At 40.2% G+C, this 21,221-nt stretch overlaps 1 protein-coding gene and 1 pseudogene across 1 annotated transcript in view; both read left to right on the top strand.

Moving 5' to 3' along the window:
* The window catches only part of SPTSSB (serine palmitoyltransferase small subunit B), a 29,698-nt gene extending 20,213 nt beyond the window's left edge, over positions 1–9,485 (top strand). The window contains exon 4 of the mRNA XM_043875281.1: positions 7,918–9,485. Coding sequence (XP_043731216.1) covers positions 7,950–8,180 — 231 coding nt within the window. The 5' untranslated portion in view covers positions 7,918–7,949 and the 3' untranslated portion in view covers positions 8,181–9,485. The remainder of the gene's footprint in view (positions 1–7,917) is intronic.
* A 2,988-nt stretch (positions 9,486–12,473) lies between these two features.
* On the top strand, positions 12,474–19,160 carry LOC122675896 (annotated as a pseudogene).
* Positions 19,161–21,221: the final 2,061 nt, after the last annotated feature.

The raw sequence follows: 21,221 nt of genomic DNA, 5'->3' as shown, positions 1-21,221 counted from the left end.
TTTGAAAGTCAGTCTTTTGTGGAAGGCTATTATTTAGCTACATTCAGAGTTATGAGGAAGAGACTTCCAGAAGGGAAAGACAGTATAAGCAAAATTCATTGGAGTTTGGAGTAAGGATAACTGGATGTTTTAGGACTTTCCTAATTTTTTTTTTTTTTTTTTTGCTTTTGTTAGAAAATTAGAATATTTAGCACATTTTTAGACCTACAGAAAAATTGAGACAGTAATACAGCGAATTACCATATACCCTACACTCAATTTCTGCTATCAACATCTTACATTAGTATGACATGTGCTATAATTAATGAGCCAATGTTGATGTGCTATTGTTAAAGCCAATACATTACTCAAATTTACTTTGTTTTTAGCTAAAATCCTTTTTCTTTTTTCAGGATTCCATCTAGGCTAAAAGACTACATTTAGTTGTCATGTTTCCTTAGGCTGCTTTGGACAGTGACAATTTTTCTGTTTTTGCCTGTTTCTGATGACCTTGAGAGTTTTAAGTACTAAGAATTTTAAGGGCAGGCATTTTGTAAGAGGCTCTTCTGTTGAAATTTGTCTGGTGTTTTTTCTCATGATTAGACTGAGGCTGAGTTTGGGAGAGAAAGACAGTAGAAAAGTGCCATTTTCATGCCATGATATCATGGATACATACTGTCAGCCTGAGTTATCACTGTTGATAGTGGCCTTGATCAGCTGACTGAGCTTATCAGTCTCCTCCTCTGTAAATTTACTCGCGTTTATCACCACTTTTCACACTGTAGTCTTTGGAAGGAAATCACTCTGCTCCCTCTCTAAATGAATTAGTTAATTAAAGGAAGGCTTCAACTTGAGTCAGTCATATTGAGCTCTTTCTAAAGAAAGCTACTTCCAAGTACAGACACAATCTCTTTTTAGATACAGCATCTCCCTCTGCGGCAGCAGGCAAGATACTTTTCCCACTTCTCAGGTTTTCAGATTCCAAATATGAAGCACAGAGAAAGCTGAGTGATTGACGTAGAATTCCAAAATAAGTTGGGAAGGAGTTAGCCCACGATCAATTGTAGATCCTTCTGACTTTTCTCTTTAGCCCCAGATTCTGACATTTTAGAAGGAGATTTAAACCAAAATGTGTTAGGTCCCACACCCACCTAGGGAGGGAAGATTCATTTTTAACCAATGCTTAGAAAGGAAAATCCCTTTCTTAGAAAATCCAATCATTTGGAGTACTTTCTTTAGGCAGAAGAGGGCTGCAGGATCAAGGTAAACACCACCCTGACAAATCATCAAGTACTCATCTTTCATTGTGGTTGCCTAACTTTTTACCACTTCCGTTCCCATGGAGAGATCCAAAACCAAAAAGCCTCCTGAGCAAGCCCAGCCTCTACTTTTGTCCCCACCCTGAAGGTTCCTTTAACAGTGTTCTCATTTCGTGACTCATAGATTACATGGGTTTATGCGAGCATATGAGTTTTTTTATTGCTCTATTTATTCTAACCTTCTTCCCTGCTCAGGCCAGAAGAAAGTTTTGTCCCTGAATAATGTGGATCCCAAGTCCCAGGACTTCTCCCTATCATTGTGAGAGACGAGATCAAAATTTACCTTTCCTCACTGTATACAGTCTAGTGAGAGAGAAATCATTCAGTGACCGTATTCAGAAATTAAAAAATCATTCAGAAAGTAAAAATAGCCACTAACTCTCCAATCAGTTATGATGTAACTTCTTAGGGGAATTCCAAGTTCTCCTGTTTTCTACTGTCACTGTGTCCCCATTCATTCCCTGGGTTCCCTGCAGGAATCTCTCTCTCCCTCTGGTTCCCAAGACTCTCTTAATCATTCTCTAATAATCTCTTCCTCCCAACGTTTTCTCCCCTCAACTTGGCAAAACTCCACTTTAGGTCTTTTATCCATGCTAAGTTGTACACTGGTAACAGGAACCTTGGCTTTTGCCAGTTCCCAGTAATATCTGCAATAAGTGGGCATTCAGACCTTTATTTGACTGGAAGAGAATCTGGGCTTTCAGGAGTCTTGAGTAAGAGAAGAGTAGAATCTGGGGAAATTGAGAGAAGGTGGGGCTGAAGTTCTTCCAGATACCTACACACTTGATACCAATGTCCTTGCTCAACTTTGAATCTTTGAAGATCACAGAAAGCCTCCACTGAAATGTCTACTTCTTTCATCCAACATCAGTTCACAAACACAGAGTATTCACCACCTAGAATAATCTAGTCACTTTAATTCGGTTTGACAAACCACTTTGACATCAAGCAATTTAATATCCATTTAATGTTTAGCCTCAGAGGCTTGACCCTTTTCTTTAAAATTAATGACTGGGTCTAGGGGATTCTACAGTCCATCCAGCCACCCCTAACATTCTAGGATTACACTTTAGCTACTTAACACGTGGTAAATATTGTCTAAAATGCATATATGTGGAATGTATCCAGCTAAATTATAATTATCATTCTTGGGGACAGTGGCCATGATTGTCTTAGTCACTATGGAATCTCCAGTTCCTAGTGCAATTACCAGGATGGTAGTAAATAAAAAGGAAGGTAGAGAGAGAGGAAAGTCTTTCTCTGGTTAGATTCCATCTTCCTATCTATGTACTTCTTCCATATACAAATCCCTTTACTTGATGCTTTGCTTGCATTTTTGCTAATCCTCACAGCAACCTTAAACAGAAGGGATTGTTATTTCCGTTTACAGAAGAGGAGCTTGAGGTCCAGAATAATTAAGTAACTGCGCCAAGTTTACATGCCAGCAAGTGGGGAAGTCAGAACTTGGGCCAGTGCTTAGGCTTAGTCACATATACACACATACATACGTATATATGTACATACACATATATTTACACACACTTCCACATATAAATACACATAGAAATTGAATCACTGCTATATACCTGAAGCTAACACAACACTGACAACTATACTTCCATTAAAAGAAAGAAACATTAAAAATCAAACAATGGCCCAGAGAAACCTTTTCCTCTGGCCTCACAATCCATCCCTCCAAGCAACAGTGCTGGCCTTTGTCCCACCCCCATTTTTTTTTTATATTTTCATTAGTTGGAGGCTAATTACTTTACAGTATTGTAGTGGTTTTTGTCATACATTGACATGAATCAGCCATGGACTTACATGTATTCCCCATCCCGATCCCGCCTCCCACCTCCCTCTCCACCCGATCCCTCTGGGTCTTCCCAGTGCACCAGGCCCGAGCACTTGTCTCATGCATCCCACCTGGGCCTGTGATCTGTTTCACCCTTTGTAATATACGTGTTTCAATGCTGTTCTCTCGAAACATCCCACCCTCACCTTCTCCCACAGAGTCCAAAAGTCTGTTCTGTACATCCACCCCCACTTTTTACCGAGCACTTCACTGACTGTGTGTCCCACAGGGGCTCCCAGCCCTCCCCACTCGCCGTAAGCCATTACACACAGTTTCAGCTGCGAGAGCCAAGCCCATCCAGGCCACTGTCCTACTGAACACGTCCCACCACGTGCTTAGGCAGTGTCACCTTTGAATGCACAACCTCCTCAAACATTTAAGAGGGTTTCGAAAAATCATCAAGTTTAGAGGAAAAATTAAAAGAAGCAGGAGGAAGAGAAAGAACAAACTACTTGCTCCCTCTTTTCCATATACAGGAAATCACCTTTAAAAAAACACATAATTAAAAACAAGGAGATGCATAGTATGCTTAAACAGAGTAAGCATTTTATGTCTTTTTTTTGCATTACTAGGATATGCCATCAGGTCTTTAAGGGCAAGTTAATTTCACACTTCACTGTGAAAATTAAGACATTAAGATGTTTGCTGTTATCTAGCTCTAGTTTGGGCTTTCCTGGTGGCTCAGTGATAAAGTATCCTGCCAATGCAGGAGATGCAGAAGATGCAGAAGATGTGGGTTCAATTCCTGGTGAAGAAGATCCCCTAGAGAAGGAAATGGCAACCTACTCCAATATTCTTGCCTGGGAAATCCCATCGACAGAGGAGCCTGGCAGGCTATAGATCATGGGGTCACAAAAGAGTTGAACACAACTTAGCAACTACACAACAACAATAACAGTTCCAGGTTACCTATGGATAATTAATTTCATGCCATTTTTGTCATCTTATTTCCCAAATTCAGCCAGTTTTCCTAGGGTTTTCCTAGCTTGCTTCTTAGCATTTTCCATGCCCTTTCCCCTCATTTAGTGCTCATTCCTGGCCCCCATCACTGCATGCTTGCTACGTGGTCCAGTTTGCTGCTGCCAAGAAGAGCATCTTCTGTCTGCAATGCCATTTTGGAATGGATTCCTTTTGAAGCTGTTACTACTCAGAAAAAACCACAGAGCAGTACTCAAAGTGCAGTTGTTTAATGAATGAACAAATTCTCCTTCCCACATCACTCATCTTAAATTGTCTAAAGTGGTTTTCTTAAATCTTGCATGTTGTCCCATAGGAAATTTTAAAATAGACTCAAAAGGAAGGAAAAGCATATTATCTAAGCAAATCTAGAATCTAAATATAGTGTATATTCTAACAATAGGTTGTAGCAGATGGTTTACCAATAATAACCAACTCTCTTCTCACCTTTTCATGACCAACAGTAAATAGATAATCTTTAAAACTGCATCTCATTAATAAGGGGGAAAAGAACCAAAGGAAAGGGGGACATCAATGTCTTTTATTGATTCTCCTACTTTGTGAGACTGGAATGAAATGGGACCATAAAAGCTTGTCAGAGCTGAGAACTGAGAGGGCTGGGAAATGATCCGGGGCACTGGAGAAATGGGCGAGAATAAAAAAGTTCAATCTTAATCCTTTAAATTGTTAGCAATATGTAACCAAGTCTTTACCAGGTATCCGGCTTTGGTGTGATGCATGCTGGTATGCTTTAGAGCTGTTGTTTCCTTGATTGTTTGACTTTAACAGCTAAAAACAATGAACACTGACCACCTCAGGGTTTCTATGGCTTAGGAATTCGGGCACAAGTTAGCCTCTGGCTCAGGATCCCTCACAAGGGTACAATCAAGGTGTCCACTGGGGCTGCTCAAGCAAGAAGTTTCATTTTTTAAGAGAAACCAATGGCTAGGCAATTAATTAGTACATTTTTTAAAAGCTAAAATGTATAGGGGAAAAAGTCAATGATATTTCTAAAAGAGTGATTTATCTCATTTTTAAAAGTAAAAAGAGTAATTGAAAATATTTTAAACAGATTTTCAGTACATGGTTGATTCTGAATGAGTAATTCCCATGGGAGGGCAGAGGCATAGATTTACTGAAAATTCAAAAGCATTTCAACGTGGCTTTAGAATACAGGGAAGGCAACATGTCTATATGAACTTAAAGCCTCACCCTCTCAAACCCACTACAGCATTCCCGTATTAAAAACCTCTGGAGCCCCCTCACTCATAGGTCCAAGCTTAGGGAGTGTGGCCTCACTCTGGTCATTCCCTCCTCTTCAGTTTTCCCACACTCCCCGTCTCCCTCCCCAGATCTCTGTGCTCCATTCACTGCCCCACCCAACCACTCATCAAACTCCTTCCACCCTCTAACCTCTGAACAAACACAAGTCGATTCTTCTGTCTTGGCCATTCTCCCCACCTGACTTATCTGTTAGGCTCACAGTCGTCTCTTGGATTTTACCTCAAATATCTCTTCCTCAGAGACACAGACGCAGTCTGGATTAATTTTCCCACAGCCCCTTTATACGTCGCTCCTGTCCTTTGGGGCATAAGGTAGTTGATAATTATATGTTTATGTATATTGTGATTGCTACCTGTCTCCCCAGCTGGGTCAAGCTTCGTGAGGGGAAGGTCTGGGCCCCCCAGCCGTCCTTCTCCCACCTTCCCCCGGCATGGTCTGGGACTTCACACCCGATGAATGGACTCTCACGTTCCCAGTCACTTACCTGGCACCACCCTGAACTGTCTAAGTAATGGAGAGAGAGCAAGTATGGGTATCCACGAATGAGATTCTTAAAAATCAAATTTAGTTTGAAACATACAGTTGTCTAACGAAACAGCCTAAAAGCTCAAATAGTCATATCTCCTAATTTTCTCTATCAGTCTATCAATGGAAAGTCTTGGTTGCTTGGATAATATTATTCACTAAAATGATCACTCCTCCTGTCACTCATTCTCTCTAAGACCTTTGACCTTTGCTCTTTCTCTACAACTAGAGTTAGGAATGAAGAACACTGGAGGTAACTTCTCACTGAAGTCCGCCTGCCAAGACAATGCATTTATATCCAATGACTTAGTCCCCACTCTGGCTTCTAGAAAAGATGAGAGGCTCACTTTTCTTTTCATAGGAAAGTGAAAACAACTTCAGTTTGTATTATCTACTTATTTGGATTATTCTGACCATTATTACAAATAATCACGACCTGGTAACACAAAGGCTTTCCCATTTTAAGTTTTTGTGGAAATTATCCTTATCACAAAGGGTTACTTATTATCAAAGCCAAGCTGTTGAAAGTCAGCAATAGCCAACCATATCCCACTTAGGTCCAGACTATGAGTCATCTCTATTTTTTTTTTAAGTTAGTTACATATTATTCATTCATTTACTTATTTGTTCAGCAAGTATTTGCTGATGACTGTCTTTATGCTAGGTCTTAAGATCATGAGAATCTCCCCATAACCTGAGGAGTCCTCAGTCTTATGCAGCAAAAATATATTGCTTTTACTCAAATGAGAATCAAAGAAAAGAGAGATACGTTCATGTCAGAACATAGGAATGATCTTCAAAAAACGTAACTGTGACTTGAATAGTAAGTCATCAAGATGGACTTAGATTATGTGGCACCATGACATCCTGAGGAGTAAGCAGAACAAGCACGGGTCAGCTCGTATCTACAAGGACACCCACCATGTCTGTGAGCGTCTGATGGCCTTCCTTCTAGGAAGTTTTAACTGTGATCCTATCTCAGGGCCAACAAAACATTTTTTTGTTTTTCATAAGTTCTCTACCCCCAAACCAAATGACCACCCAAAGGTACACTTTCTGCTTACCCTTTGTTTCCAAGGTTCTAAGACCAACCACATGTCAAGTGCCTCACTAGAAGACTCATAGGACTCAGCATATATTCACACTCACAGCTAAGGTTTACTGTAGCAAAATGATAAACAACAGGATCAGCAAGGAAGAGAGACATGGGCAGAGTCTGAAGAAATTCATTTATAGGCTTCAGATGTTCTCTCCCTCCCATGAGTGGACACTCAGAATGTGCTTCTTTCTTTACCAACAAAAAGTACCATGATACATGTCAAGTTTCTGCCCAGGGCAGCCCATTAGAGACTCAGCACCAAGATTTTTATTGGGGCTGGCTACATGGACACTCTCTGTCTGGCAATTACAAAAATTCCAGGCTCCCAGAATAAAGCAGGTGTTCACCATAAATTACAGTGTTTGCACAGTCTAGGCAAGGTGAATCATCCTTATCCATTAGGGAATGAAGAGAACATTCCAAAAACCAAGTTCCCAGATGCCAGCCAAGGGCCCTTCTAAAGATAGCAACCTCAGGCTTGCTATATTAACTCTTTCCCACATACTATTTTTTAAACTTCTTCTTGCAAAATATATGTTGTAGGAAATAGAAAATTCATGTTTATTTCTCTCGATGTACAGGGCTAAAGAAAATGTGGTTAGCCTCAATTGTAGATACTAGTATCACTAGAATTATTACTAACATTTATGATTTTTAGATAAATATTACTGTTAATATTGCTATTAATTCTAGTAGTAATTATTAGCAATAATGACAATATTATTAATTCCTATGATTAACATGCTATTTATTATTTCCATGTAATATTCCTATTAGTAATTCACTCAATGATCATTAACCTTTGAAAATTTTTTACATGCTGAGATCATGAAAATCTAAGGAGATTCTGTGTACAGTGCCTTATTTGTTTTGTTCTAATCTGTTACCTTGTTTAACAGGACAGACTTGCTGCAGCTTGAAGGAACCAGCCATGGATTTCAAGCGTGTGAAGGACTATTTATCCTGGCTCTACTATCAATATCAAATCATTAGCTGCTGTGCTGTCTTGGAGCCTTGGGAGCAATCTATGTTCAATACCATCCTACTAACCATCTTTGCTATGGTGGTATACACCGCCTATGTTTTTATCCCCATCCACATTCGCCTGGCTTGGGAATTTTTCTCCAAAATGTGTGGCTATCACAGTACAATTTCTAATTGATCTTTTCTGCATTCTGCGAACTGGCATTGCATATGTGTATGTTGCTTCCAACGCGTTGATTTAGGTGAATACTGTGGCTTCTTTCACTATCTAACCGGGAAAGCTCTCCCCTCTCTATGCAGTCTTAGATCCTGCCTGAAATTTGAGATAGATGTCTCTTTAGGTTCTTTTGTACACGCTATGTTGTGCATTAGACCATGGATAACACAATGACCTTACGTCACATACCATATTCTCTCAACTTAAATCTATAAGTTTAGATTTTGTTTTTAATTGGTAAATTGCCTATAAGCTTTTTCTGGAAGATAGGCTCATAAGAGACCTATCAGAGTCATATTTAAAATGCTCCCTTGATACCTATTCTATAGTGAAGGATATATTTTTAAAAAATTTGTTCATAAGCTACTGTCAAAGTATCCTATCTTTGTTTACAATATACAAAAAGACCTGAATAAATTATATAGACCCCTAAAGTCTTATTTTCTAGGAACCTGCTGATTCTAAAATTCTTTTCCTTCAAGTGCAAAAGAATTGAAGGCATTGGTTGAAGGCAATTAACTCCAATCAGACATGGTTCATGAATTGTTTCAAATGCCTCTAAAAGTCTGGCTTTATAACAGTTCAAAATCAACAGTGTTGATTTTAGATAACCCAGTAAGTACTATAATACAAAATAATTTTAAGCATAAGAAAAAATATATAATCAAAATAAATTCAGATATTGTGATTGTGATGCTGCCTTGCCTTGCATGATGCTGGGGGGAAAGAGACAAGAAATTGCCTCCTTTCTGAGCTTTCACTCAGTGGAGAGGGGGGTAGGGATCATATATTGGGCTACAGGAAGAAAAGCTAATAAATAGGCTGGAAGTAATATTCTACCAGCAGGAACTCGACAGCTTCAGTTAAATGCTTTGATATAGTGGCTCCTTTGTAGAGCAAAAACAAGATTTATTAAATTTCCTTCAAAGTGTTTATCTTAGAAACCAATACAAGTTTTTAATTATACTGTTGAGTCAAATGTGAATGCCAAAGAACAAACCTTGCAGTTTTCCTTTCCTCTCAATAAATATTAATGTTAGTAATTCTGGAGGGTAAAAGATATAAATAGTTTTTGGATAATATTTGCACCCTTCTTTGTGTTATGAAAGAAAATTTCAAGGAGAGCTAGAGAGAAAGATGCTTGGCATGCCAAATTACCTTGCATGTTTGTTAAAAAACAAAAACGTGTTTTGAAGATAAACCAGATCTGAACATGTATTTGTTGATTTTTGCAAAATAAAATTAGGTTTAATTTTATAAATAAAATATTCACCTCCAGATTTGCTTTTTCCTCCTACTGCACTCAATATCTAGATGCTTACATCCAGACTTCTCTGCAAACATCATTTCTTACTAATCCAAGGTAGTAACTGATCTTAAGATGGTAGGGTAAGACTACATTTATCAAGAGTCTTCTACATGGTGGACATGCTTTACATGTTCAAATAGGTATTAAGGTCTCCCAGTTACAGATAAGGAACCTAGAACTTAGAAAAAGTACATTTCTTGTTCAAGGTCCCTTAACTACTAGTGGCAAAGCCGGGAAGCAAATCCAGGTCAGGACCATACTGGGCCCTGAAATATTTGCCACATAGAAGCCCAGGGGAGGACAATGTGAGCAAATGAAAGTTAATTGTCTGAGGGCCCCTCACATGCTAGAAAGCAGAATGTCATCAATAAAAGGGGTGAGGGGCTGGGGATATAGCCAAGATCAGAACAACAGCAAGCCCAGATCTCAGCTCTGCCTCTGCTGCTTCTGTAGTGCTGTTTCCCATTTCTGTGTTGTCCAGGCCCATGGGCCCATTTTATAAGAATGCTTTCACTTTTAAATATTTCACAGAGGATTCTCAGTTAAGCATGAACTTGGACGCATTCCCAGTTCACAATGATTCAACACCCTTATATACATGGACCCCTGCTAAGTACTCTTGGAATTCAATCACTGACCTTCTTAAATGCATTGACCTTCTTAAAATCCTCCTTCTAAAAATAAGAATTAAAATAAATGTGAATAGACACAGTAAAGCTTAATAAAGGATATTGCAAAGCACTGCCCCAGGATGTCACTTCAAAGGTAAGCATTTCTTCTGAGCAATCAAAATAATAAATGCAGGGTCCAAAAAATATAATCGACCGTAGTTGGAAAAAAACTATCTGCATGCAGAAGGAAGAAAGCTCTACGTGCTCTTCTCTGTCAATTTTGCAGACTAGACAGAGATGCACTTTACCTTGACCATAGTTAGCCTAGATAAGCAATACTTTTTATTTGTTTTCCTTTGCTTCTATAATGTGTATATTTCAATGCTATGTACAGAACTTAAAAAAACAAAAAGCTAGGAGTTTCATGGTTCCAATGGGCTTGCATTTGTCACTCGCTAAACTAGGAATCATAAAATATTCCTTCATTGGCATTGGCTAAGTCAACAATTGTTTCTGCCTACTTGTGCAACAGCAAACACAAAAGGCCAAGAAATCAGGCAGTTTTAACGTTGCAATAGCACTGGTTGGTCTTTATTAACAAGTCATGAATGCAAAAAAAAAAAACCAAAATCTCTAGTCGACATTCTCTACTTCTTTCTTCTTCTATCACTAACATATTAGAATCTTCTCACTATTCAAGCATGTAACCCTGGAAGGCAGGACATTTGTCCTTATTTCTCATTTTTCTGGCCTCCTCAGTTTTCTGGCCCAATGCCTGGTACAGAGCTAAACAGATGCACGCAGTACGGAACATGACATAGTTCCCCATACCTTGTGTCCACACAGAAACAAGGAAGCGTAGTGTTGGTGTTGAGTCACCTTAGGACATCACCTTCTATTTACCGAAGAGTAAATTCTTCATTTACCCATTCATTCAACAAATGTATTAAAAGTAAACCATGTGTCGATGGGTAGATAGAGGAATGGAAAGATGGATAAATACGTGATGAAGAAAGTACAGTAGAAACTAGGGGTTAGGCATTCAGGTGTTCATTATAAAGTTCTCTATAGTATATGCTTGAAATTTTTTATTTTAAAAATACTGCGGGGAAAGGCCATCATGTCCATTATTGCACTTGCCACTAGGAACCAAAGATGAACAAGACAAAAATATCCCTGAATTTATGAATCATACAATCTGATAGAAAAAAATACAATAAAATAATACAATAAAAAATTAATACAATACAATAAAAAATAAGCAAATGAACTGTTTACAAATTATTGTAAAGTCTTATGAAAGAAACAGCAGAGTGTTGGGGAGAAAGTAAGAGGATGGGGGAGAGGGGACTGCATTAGAGGAATTCAAACTTCTCTCACTGCAGGTCTTTCAGCAGGTGAGCAATGTGGGATGGGAGGTCATTTACACTCTAATTTGAGGACACTGGTTGTTGTATGTGAGAAGATGGAATGGGGGCATAAGTCTGAGCAGGTGGAGCCAACACAGATGAGAGCCAGACTAAGATGGTGGCATCAGAGACAGAGACACAGTGCAATGTGATGTAATTTTTGGAGCTATAAAGTCAACGTATCTTGCTTATGGGTTGGAGCAAAGGAATAATTTCATTAAATACATAAAGTATATTTAAAAAATCATCTAAAAGAAACGTCCTCATTTTGGGAAAGTTATTTGCAGAGTGATTAGCTGCCCTAAAGAAAGGATATAGTCTTTGAGAGGTCCAAGGAAACAAACTTCATGTATTTTCACCTACTTTTTCTAGCTTTTGAAGCTTCGCTGTATTTCAAGAGTCCTTACACTTCTTATTGAAAGGAAAGACTACAATTTTCCACCATGAAATAGAGTGTTATTCTCTAGGTACATTGCATCATCACAGTTGACTAACCAAAACACCAGTAGCATTGTTATTCCTGCAGACTAAATTAAACCAACACTAAATTCTAGAGCTTGAAAAAGCTTTGAGAGCAAACTTCAGAGTTTGTGTTCTCTTTGATTCATTCTTGAATTATTATGTTGATAAAAATGAATGTGATAGTATTGAGGAGATTTAATGGTGGGGTTAGCAGGGAAGAGAGGACCAATTTTTTATTTCAATTATTTGCTTGGATATTATAAGGAAAGAGGAGGCAGAAGGAGTTCCAAAATAAAATTACAGTTGCTTTTACTGTAATACCAAAGTCTATTTTTGTAGCAATGATGACGCATTCCATTGACACTATTCATACTCCTAATCATTTCCATATGAAATTTAAAATTCAAATTGCTCCTTTTTATTGTTGAATTTCTACTTCTAACAGAGATAACACTTAACCCAGATGTCTGATTGTGGGGCAGAGAGAGACTGCAAAATGGAGGCGAGAGCCCCCTCTGCCCCACCTTCCAGCCTCTGCTGGCACAGCCGTCCCCACACACAGCAGGTGAGTTCCCTGGGTGGCACCATCTCCATCACTAGGGAAGCACTATTGGAGAGAGCTTCATGGCACTCAGCATGGATTCCCACTCAGTGATGACTCTTGACTGGAGAAAGGGAAGAGGAGAGAAAATGTGAGAGAGTAGTGGAGAAGGAAATGGAAACTCACTCCAGTGTTCTTGCCTGGAGAATCCCAGGGACAGAGGAGCCTGCCGGGCTGCTGTCTATGGGGTCACAGAGTCGGACACGACTGATGCAACTTAGCAGTGGCAGCAGAAGTGAAGAGGGAAAAGGGAAAGGAAGAAGCATTATCCTTTTGTTTTCAGAGCTTACATGGGAAGGCCTCACTTCTTAAACAGCACATTAAAAAGCAGAGACATCCCTTTGCCAACAAAGGTCCATCTAGTCAAAGCTATGGTTTTTCCATTAGTCATGTATGGATGTGAGAGTTGGACTATAAAGAAAACTGAGCACCGAAGAATTGATGCTTTCGAACTAACAGCAAGGAAATCAAACTAGGCAATACCAAAAGGAAACCAACCCTGAATAATCATTGGAAGGACTGATGCTGAACCTGCAGCTCCAATACTTTGGCCACCTGATGTGAAGAGCTGGCTCATTGGAAAACACCCTGGTGCTGGGAAAGATTGAGGGCAGGGGGAAAAGGGGGTGACAGAGAATGAGATGGCTGGATGGTATCACTGATTCAATGGACATGAGTTTGAGCAAACTCCGAGAGATAGTGAAGGACAGGGAAGCCTGGCGTGCTGCAGTGATGGGGTCGCAAAGAGTCAGACATGACTTACTGACTGAACAACAACACTTCCAAGTAAATTACAATGCTGCTCCTCTGTCCTTATCTCTCCAAGAACTACCCTAATCTTTTATTTTTTTCTAACATGAGTCATAACTAAATGCTTCACATCTGGTTCATACTATTATTTCAGTTTCTTTAGTTAAAATAATTCACTTTTACCCAATGTTACAACCTGATAATCAGGCAGCTGATCTCTCCATTATCCAGTGGGTCTTTGGTCTTCCCTTCTCTTATAGCCTGGCTTATAAGGTTCCCTCTGCCTCACCTCATCTCTACCCCACTCCATCACTATTTCTCAAGGTTAGGTCGTTTCATTAAAAAATCAGAGTGGAGTGAAGTCTCTCCAGTGACTTTTCCAATTAAAAAGTCTACAGTCTATGAAAGTCTAGCTTCAGCTTCCTGAAGCTTTGGTTATTGACAACCGTCTGACCTCTCTCTGAAATCCTTCCTAACCCTAGCATTAACCATCATTGTTGTGGAAAAAAAAAAATAGTCTATAAATAAAACAAATGAGCAAACAATTATACAAAATCCCAAAGAGCAATCAATCAGTCTTCTACCTGTGGCTGAGGTGAGAAAATCTATTCACTCAATGAATAGTGGGTTTATGGGAGAGGCCTCTCTGGGGGCTTCAGCTTGCAATTCAGTAGCTACACCTAATCCATACCCCATCCTCCCAATCCCCCATAGCCCCTCAGTCCTTTTAACCTCCTCCTAGCCCTCACCCTGTCAAGTATTACATGTAGTCCCAGGGAGGTTTTACTGTCATTCACTGCAATCTCAGTTGTCACCGTCGGATGGGAGAAAGATGAGGAATCAGAGGTGAGGAAGTATAGCTCTAAGTAGAATTTTAAAAATGAGGGAACGGGGTTCATGCCCTGATCTAGCCAATAGACAAAAGATCCAAAAAAATTCAGCTGTTGAATATGATCTTCTGTTAGTTTATCTCTTGTACCTTATACAAAGGCAATAGCATCCTCCCCGCCCAAGTTACATTTTCAAGAACCATAGAAATGTTAGGTAGTTAGAATAGGCAAAAGGAGTCCAGAATGGCAGTGGCTAAAAGATAAGGAAGGGAGAAGCCTGCAAAAATAGAACAAAGGAAGGTCCGAGGACCGGAGTGAGGACCTCAGGTAGAACAAACAACACTCCTGGCTAGCCCAATTTACATAGGGCAGGCCCAGGGGGAGAAAAAAAACATATAAGAGGAGCCAAAGGGCCGAGGCTCTCTCTCCTGTGTGCGCTGGGGCACTCTTCTCTTCACATCTTTGGGTCGACATGGCCTCATGCCTAGAGGATGGATTTTCCTGCTATTTTCTAAATAAAATAGAGCTGTAACACTGATTTGTCTAAGAGCTATAACACGGTCTGTTCGAGCCCTGAGAGCTATAACACGACTATAACACGGTCTGTCCAAGACCCGAGAGCTGTGACATGCAGAAGGCTTTAATGTCCGTCACTCCAAATCTTTGTTGTGATGAGACAGAACCGAGGAGCATACATTCGCCTGACAGAAAGTACCTGGCTCCAAAGAAGGAGAGGGAAGAAGAAAAGTCCATTGCCCAAATACGCATATTTTGTGCCTCTCCTATGTCATTTTCCACAAAATTATCCAGCTGTCATTTTCTGGAGAGCAGAAACTATGCTTTTTTGCCCCATGTATTCTTGTAAAAGTTCATTAAGTGAATTTAATTGATGATTTGAAAAGACCCTGCTGCTGGGAAAGATTGAGGGCAGGAGGAGAAGGGGACAACAGAGGATGAGATGGCTAGATGGCATCACCGACTTGATGGACATGAGTTTGGGTAAACTCCAGGAGTTGGTGATGGACAGGGAGGCCTGGCATGCTGCAGTTCATGGGGTCACAAAGAGTCGGACACGACTGAGCAACTGAACTGATCTGAAGTCATTTTTACGATTCCAGGTTAGGAAGCATAGAGTCATATTCCAGACATGATTTGTCATTATAAATTGTATTGAATGATTCTTCTATAAGGAGAGTTCCCAAACTCTGAACAAGTAGGTGATGATTTTGAGAAATTGTTTCCCATCCTTCGTATTTTCCTACCTGCTGCTCCTTCTCTCTGCTCCTACATTTATTCTCACAGCAATCCCTACACTAGAGTTGTTAAAAAGGAGGATCAAAAAAACAGGCTAATTGATACATTTGCTCCCCAAGGACCACATCATTGATTCATGTTTTAGGCTAAACATTAGAATCATCTGGGAGCTTTGAAAACCCTCACTGCCTGGCCCACCCAAAAAACTAATTCACAATCCCTAGAGCAGGCCCCCAGCATGGAAGAGCTAAAAGTCCCCAGGTGAATCTAATATTCAGCAAAGATTGAGAACCACTTTACCAGGTTTTCAGCAATGCTAATTAAGTCACTCACATTCAGCGTATAACCAGACACTCCACTTACTTTCTCCCATCTGCCAGGTTCCCTGAACATGTCTACGATATGGCCAAGTCTCTACTGTTGGTCTAGATTCACTCTTAACTGTAACAAACACCACTTCCCTACAGTTCTTTAGTAAAAGTACTTAACACTCCCATAAGGGCTTGAAGTGCTAAATCATTAAGAATATCACACTCCCTGCTGGATATTGTTCCACGTAATGAGGTCTTCAATCATTTCATCATGCATCATTTAAAAGCTGTAAAATATCACAATGTATGCTTACAGGCACAAAGCTCTAAGTATCCTCAGTCTGCTGTTGATGAGCCTGGTGGAGCTTTTCAATTTGCAACCTTAGTACAAGATCATGTCACAATAATTTGGTTAAGCCAGATAGATAGTGCCATCAGCACTGCTGCAGCGCAAGCGAGGATTATGGATTTCACTACTATGGTGCAGGGCATCTCCTGGATGAATGAGTGTGTCACGTTCCCTATTGTTTCATTTGCATCTACATGTCTTTAATAAATATGTGATATTGTCAAAATCGGAAACAAACAGAGACCAGCCTGGAAAATTCCATGAGCAGAAAAAATCAGTTCAATCATACAAGCAAATCTTAATTTAGTTTATTTTACAAGACCGACTTGACCTGGGTCATTCTTGCTTATGCCTCTGAAAATTAAGAGCAAAACTTACAACTGTTTCCCCAAACAGATTATGTGGCAACCACTAACCCAGTTCCCTATCATTTAACAAAATTCTAATATTATAACCAATCATGGTGAAGAATAAAAAGGCACTGTCTTCCCAATGAATAATTTGTTTTTTAGCAATACACTTTGAGCCGCATTCCATGTTTTGGTTTGAGGGTTCCTGGAATGTGAAGCATCTCTGTGATGTGTGCACAATAAACTTTTACTGATTACCAGTTCAATGATTCATTGGTTTTACTTCTGTTACTGATGAACTTTTGACAACACATCTACACACATGCATATACACATACGTACACATGTATTTTTATATATGTATATTTAACCATTTATTAATAAAATTACATTGATGTACTTGGTGTCAGAAGCCATTCTAATTAGGAACTAAGCTAGCCAAGTGATATGTTAGGAAAAGAAATACCATTATATATGATGGAATGACAAATATCAACCAAAGAGTAGAAAAGTCCAAGTTCTAGTTCTCACTCTGGCTGGCTGTGTGGCACTTGGGCAAGTCACTTAACTTCTTTAGATTCTAAGTCTCTCTGTGGTGAAACAGGGGACTCACCAAGGAATGCCATATGTGGTTTTATCTTTTTGGTTCCTCCAATCATTGGCAGGGCCTCCCAGGAGGCCCATGGTGAGAAGCATTCTAAGGTTGCATCTTCTCTATGGAAAGAATACCATTATCAATATATCAGAATCTGTCATGAGCTCAGGAGTAGGGAAGTGGAGTGTAAGTTCCACTGGGCCAAATACCGAAGGATTACTTTCCCAGACCACTGCAGTGAATAGAGACGAGTAGAAATAAAATGAAAACAACTACACCACCTTAACCAGTAGTTTCTATAGCCTTATAAAAGTGTGTTCCTGCATCCTGGTAAAAAGTTGTCTTTACCCAACTCACTTCTCCTTGACCTCCATCTCAAATTCTACCTCTTTTACTAGACCAACCGCATGCCGGAACAATAATCGGTAACACATCAGTAGCGTTTACAATGTGTCAAGCAGTGTTGTAAGCATTTTGTACACATAATTCATTAAATTCTCACAGCAACCCTCTTGGGTAGATACCATTTATTCCTATTCTACAGGTGGAGAAAGTTGAGGCGCAGGTTAAGTGACTTGCTCGAGATTACAGTCAGTGAGAGAGCTGAAGTGTGGACCAAGGCACTCTGCGCTAAAGAGATGTGTTTAACCATTGGATAAAATGGTACTTTCTGAACATCCAGGTCAACCATCCCCTATACCATACATTTTTTCTTTTTTTTTTTTTTTTGCATTCTATCATTTTCTGATTGTGTGAGTACAGGAGATCTATTAGTATGGAAAGCACTCTGAGATTGAGACATAATTTTATAGAGGGTGACCATACATTCTCGTTTTCTGACTCTGTGTCTTTGGAAGGAGGTGGGGAAATTCAGAGAAGCCTTCCTACATGAAGTGATGCCTGAGTCACCGAGTTATTTAGGGATAAATACCAATTAGTCATGTTAAAATTGGGAGTTAGGATCAGTTTGTTCTCTAATACAAAGATTCTCCCTTGCCAATTGATCACATTGTTTGGACTCCAGAATACATCCTTTTGTAAATGAAGTTGACTATCCCTTCCCCAAATTCAAAGAAAACACTAAATTACCTGTAAGAATAAAGTTCAGTCCTAGGGTAGTAACAGTACCCCCAGAGCTGGAAGCGCAGACCCGGGAGAGGACGTGGTGAGGAAGAAACCTCCGGCCACTGCTGAGGAGAGCGGCAGGAAATGCCAACATGTCCTGGCAGAACTGGAGGTTGCCCTTGGACACCTAGAGGGTCTTTTAGCCTGAAAGTCAGCACAAGTGCTGATGCTCCTTGGGGGCAATGCCCGAAGTTCCAAGGAGTTCTATCTTAATCAATAGAAATTGATAAAAGGCCAGAGGAGGAACTCAGGCAGTGCTTTATTGGGACTCACGCTGCTGCAAAGGGAGAGAAAATGAATAACAGGTGCCCTTGCTCACATTCCCCAAGGAGGGCACTCTGGTCCCTTAAATGGGGGGAGGGGAGGGGCGGATAGGCGGGTCAGGCTAGAAGGGTGGCTTAAGTGGTCTGCTCACCTTCTTGGTAGTGCTGTCTGCAGGTATCAGGGGCAGGACCCTGCTTTTGCTCTCAGCACATCAGAAAGCTTAGTTGGTTTGTGGCATTTTGTATTTGATTGTTCATAATTTGCCCCACCTGCACATGAGCGTAGTTATTTTCAGTCCCTAATTGTTTCTTTATGTTCTGTTGCTCCAGGAGATATTTGTCCAAGTACAAGTGCAAGCCCGCCAGGACAGAGTCCCAGGTCCCAGCCGGTCTCAGCCCTACCACCTTGACTTGTCCTGCTTGACCATCAATCGCAAGGACCCGAGCCTATGCTCGGCAGCTTGCTTGCGCCGTTTCTTGTGAGCCATTTTCCTCGCGGACGCCTTCAGTGAGCTGCAGCGTTGCTGCTCATGGGCTCCATGGCCAGAGCACAGGGCAACTGTGACTGTGGAGATTGGTCTGGCCCCACGCTCAGCTACAGAGTGCCCAGCCGGGGTCACAAATTGACCTTGTTCTGTGGATGACTCTCCATGCCCACCACAGCTTGGAAAGATTACATTTGGCTCCAGGCACTGGCCTCACTGAAAGCCTTCCATGAATGAATTGGAATGGTTCTTAATCATGAACACAATGGCTAAGTTATCTTTCCCCTGGTAGCAACCAAGTGACTTATCTTTTGTTTGGAGCTGGACACTTCCTGGTGAGAGGAAGTTTCTCTCCTTCTGGTTGCCTGCCTGTCTCTCTTCCTCAGACTTCCTGGCGGGCTGATGGTATGGTTAGGGCTGTAATGCTGTGACAGAACATCTTTTTGAATCAAAGACTAATTTTCCCAGAGGGTGCTGGAGTTGAGTATTTCTATTTGAGGTAGGAAAGCAAACATGGACCCATAAATAGACACTCATATGGTCCTTTTCTCCTATTTTCTGTGGCTTTCATAATTTTTACCAGGGACATAATGTGGGTATGACTCATGAACCTAAATATAATATGAATAGATTCATAGTAACTTTTGCTGAAACTCAAAAAAAAAAAATTCAGTCCCATCATAATCATGGTAGCTTACTTTAAATGTGGAAAGCTTTAGAAAGGGGAGGAAAGATTTAATGAAACTCTTGATACCAAAAAATTAGGAATTTTTTTGACTCCAAAAAATATTTGGAGCCAAATATTTCAGGACGCAAGAGAGTGAGGGAAACAGATTCTTCTTATAGTCAAGAGCTTCAGACTCTCCAATAAATCAAAGGTAATGAGCTGGTAACTCCATGAGGATGTGAGGGAAAAGATGCTACATTTTAGTGAGTTTCAGACAAATAAAAATTGATTCTACTTATACTCTGAGACCTAGTTTAGGGAGGATCGGGCTAATAGGAAAGCATGCTAACCAGAGAAAGAATAAGAGGGAACCACATTGGAACTTCATCTTTATTTGTTTCTGGTTTGGTGATCATGATTTTAACAGTCATATATTTTAAAATTTATTATAATAATGAATAATTTTCAACCTGACCACAATGGCGACTTCTTCCACAGCCAAGCAGAGATTCGAGCCTTGTAAGACACATTTACCTGTAATAGCTGAATGCACTGAGACGCTCAGAGAAGAAAAGCAGGAAGGACAATTTTCACTTCTCCAAAGCCACACCAGAATGACTCTGAGTTAATTACCATAAGGGGACACTCAAACCCAGCTCAAAATTCAATCTGCTCTAAAGATGATCATATATCCGGGAAACTTAAAGGTACCTGCCTGCCAGGCGATGGGCAAGGGGAAAAGTTGATAAAACTTATCAGAAGGGTGGGAGTCCAACTCTTCCACAGACAGAAATCGACTTATAACCAACAAGAAATCAGTCAGAGGTGATTTCAGTTTACCATCAGAATCTGGGCAAAAGGGAAAATAATCAGGAGCTAGGAGAACAGGAAGAGGGAGCCCAGACCAAAGTGAGAAAATTCAGCACCTACAGTGGGAATACTGCCGGAACCTCCCCAGCTCCCAACCCTGGTAAGGGGTGTCTGAAGGTTCTAAATTCCAGAGAGGTTGTGGAGAGTTTGGTCAACCTGATCCAGTGCCCAGTGCCAAACACCAGCTCCACCCAGTCCAAGGGACTCTCAAGAGTCTCCTCAAGATCTCATTCAGGGCTTCATTTAAGGTGTTGCCTTGATTTCTCAGGGCTCACCTTATTTCTTCAAAGACACTGTGAGCTAATAAGTTCAATAGAGTACAGCAGCTATGTTCTGAGTTCTCAGCAAGTGGTAAGTAGACACTTCATGACTGATTAATTTTATTAGATTTAGATACAACTGTGACTCATTTTAAAGATGAGATACAGTCCCAAAAAGCAGATTACCACAGCTAACTGGGAGAACCAAAACTCACTTTGTCTTCGAAATGAGTTCTCAACAGAAAAAAATTGCATACTCAGAATTTTAAAAAAATAACATTTAAAAAACAGCACAATTTTTAAATCACACTTGCTGAGGAATAGCAAGGTATTTTGATGCAGAATGAGAAATGGAATACAAAATAAATCAGTAAAATTCCTCATGCAAACTACAATATACTGACGTTCTCAAAGAACTTTAACCTGTCAACTTGCCTGGTCCTCTAAAGTTAGGCATAAAGATTTCAACTGTTTCTTCCCTTTTCAAGAAGAGAGAATCTC

Source organism: Cervus elaphus, chromosome 19 (genome assembly GCF_910594005.1).
Source record: "Cervus elaphus chromosome 19, mCerEla1.1, whole genome shotgun sequence".
NCBI classification, from domain to species: Eukaryota; Metazoa; Chordata; class Mammalia; order Artiodactyla; family Cervidae; genus Cervus; species Cervus elaphus.
The sequence above is the reverse complement of the archived record's forward strand: the minus strand, read 5'-3'. Positions and strand labels throughout refer to the sequence as shown.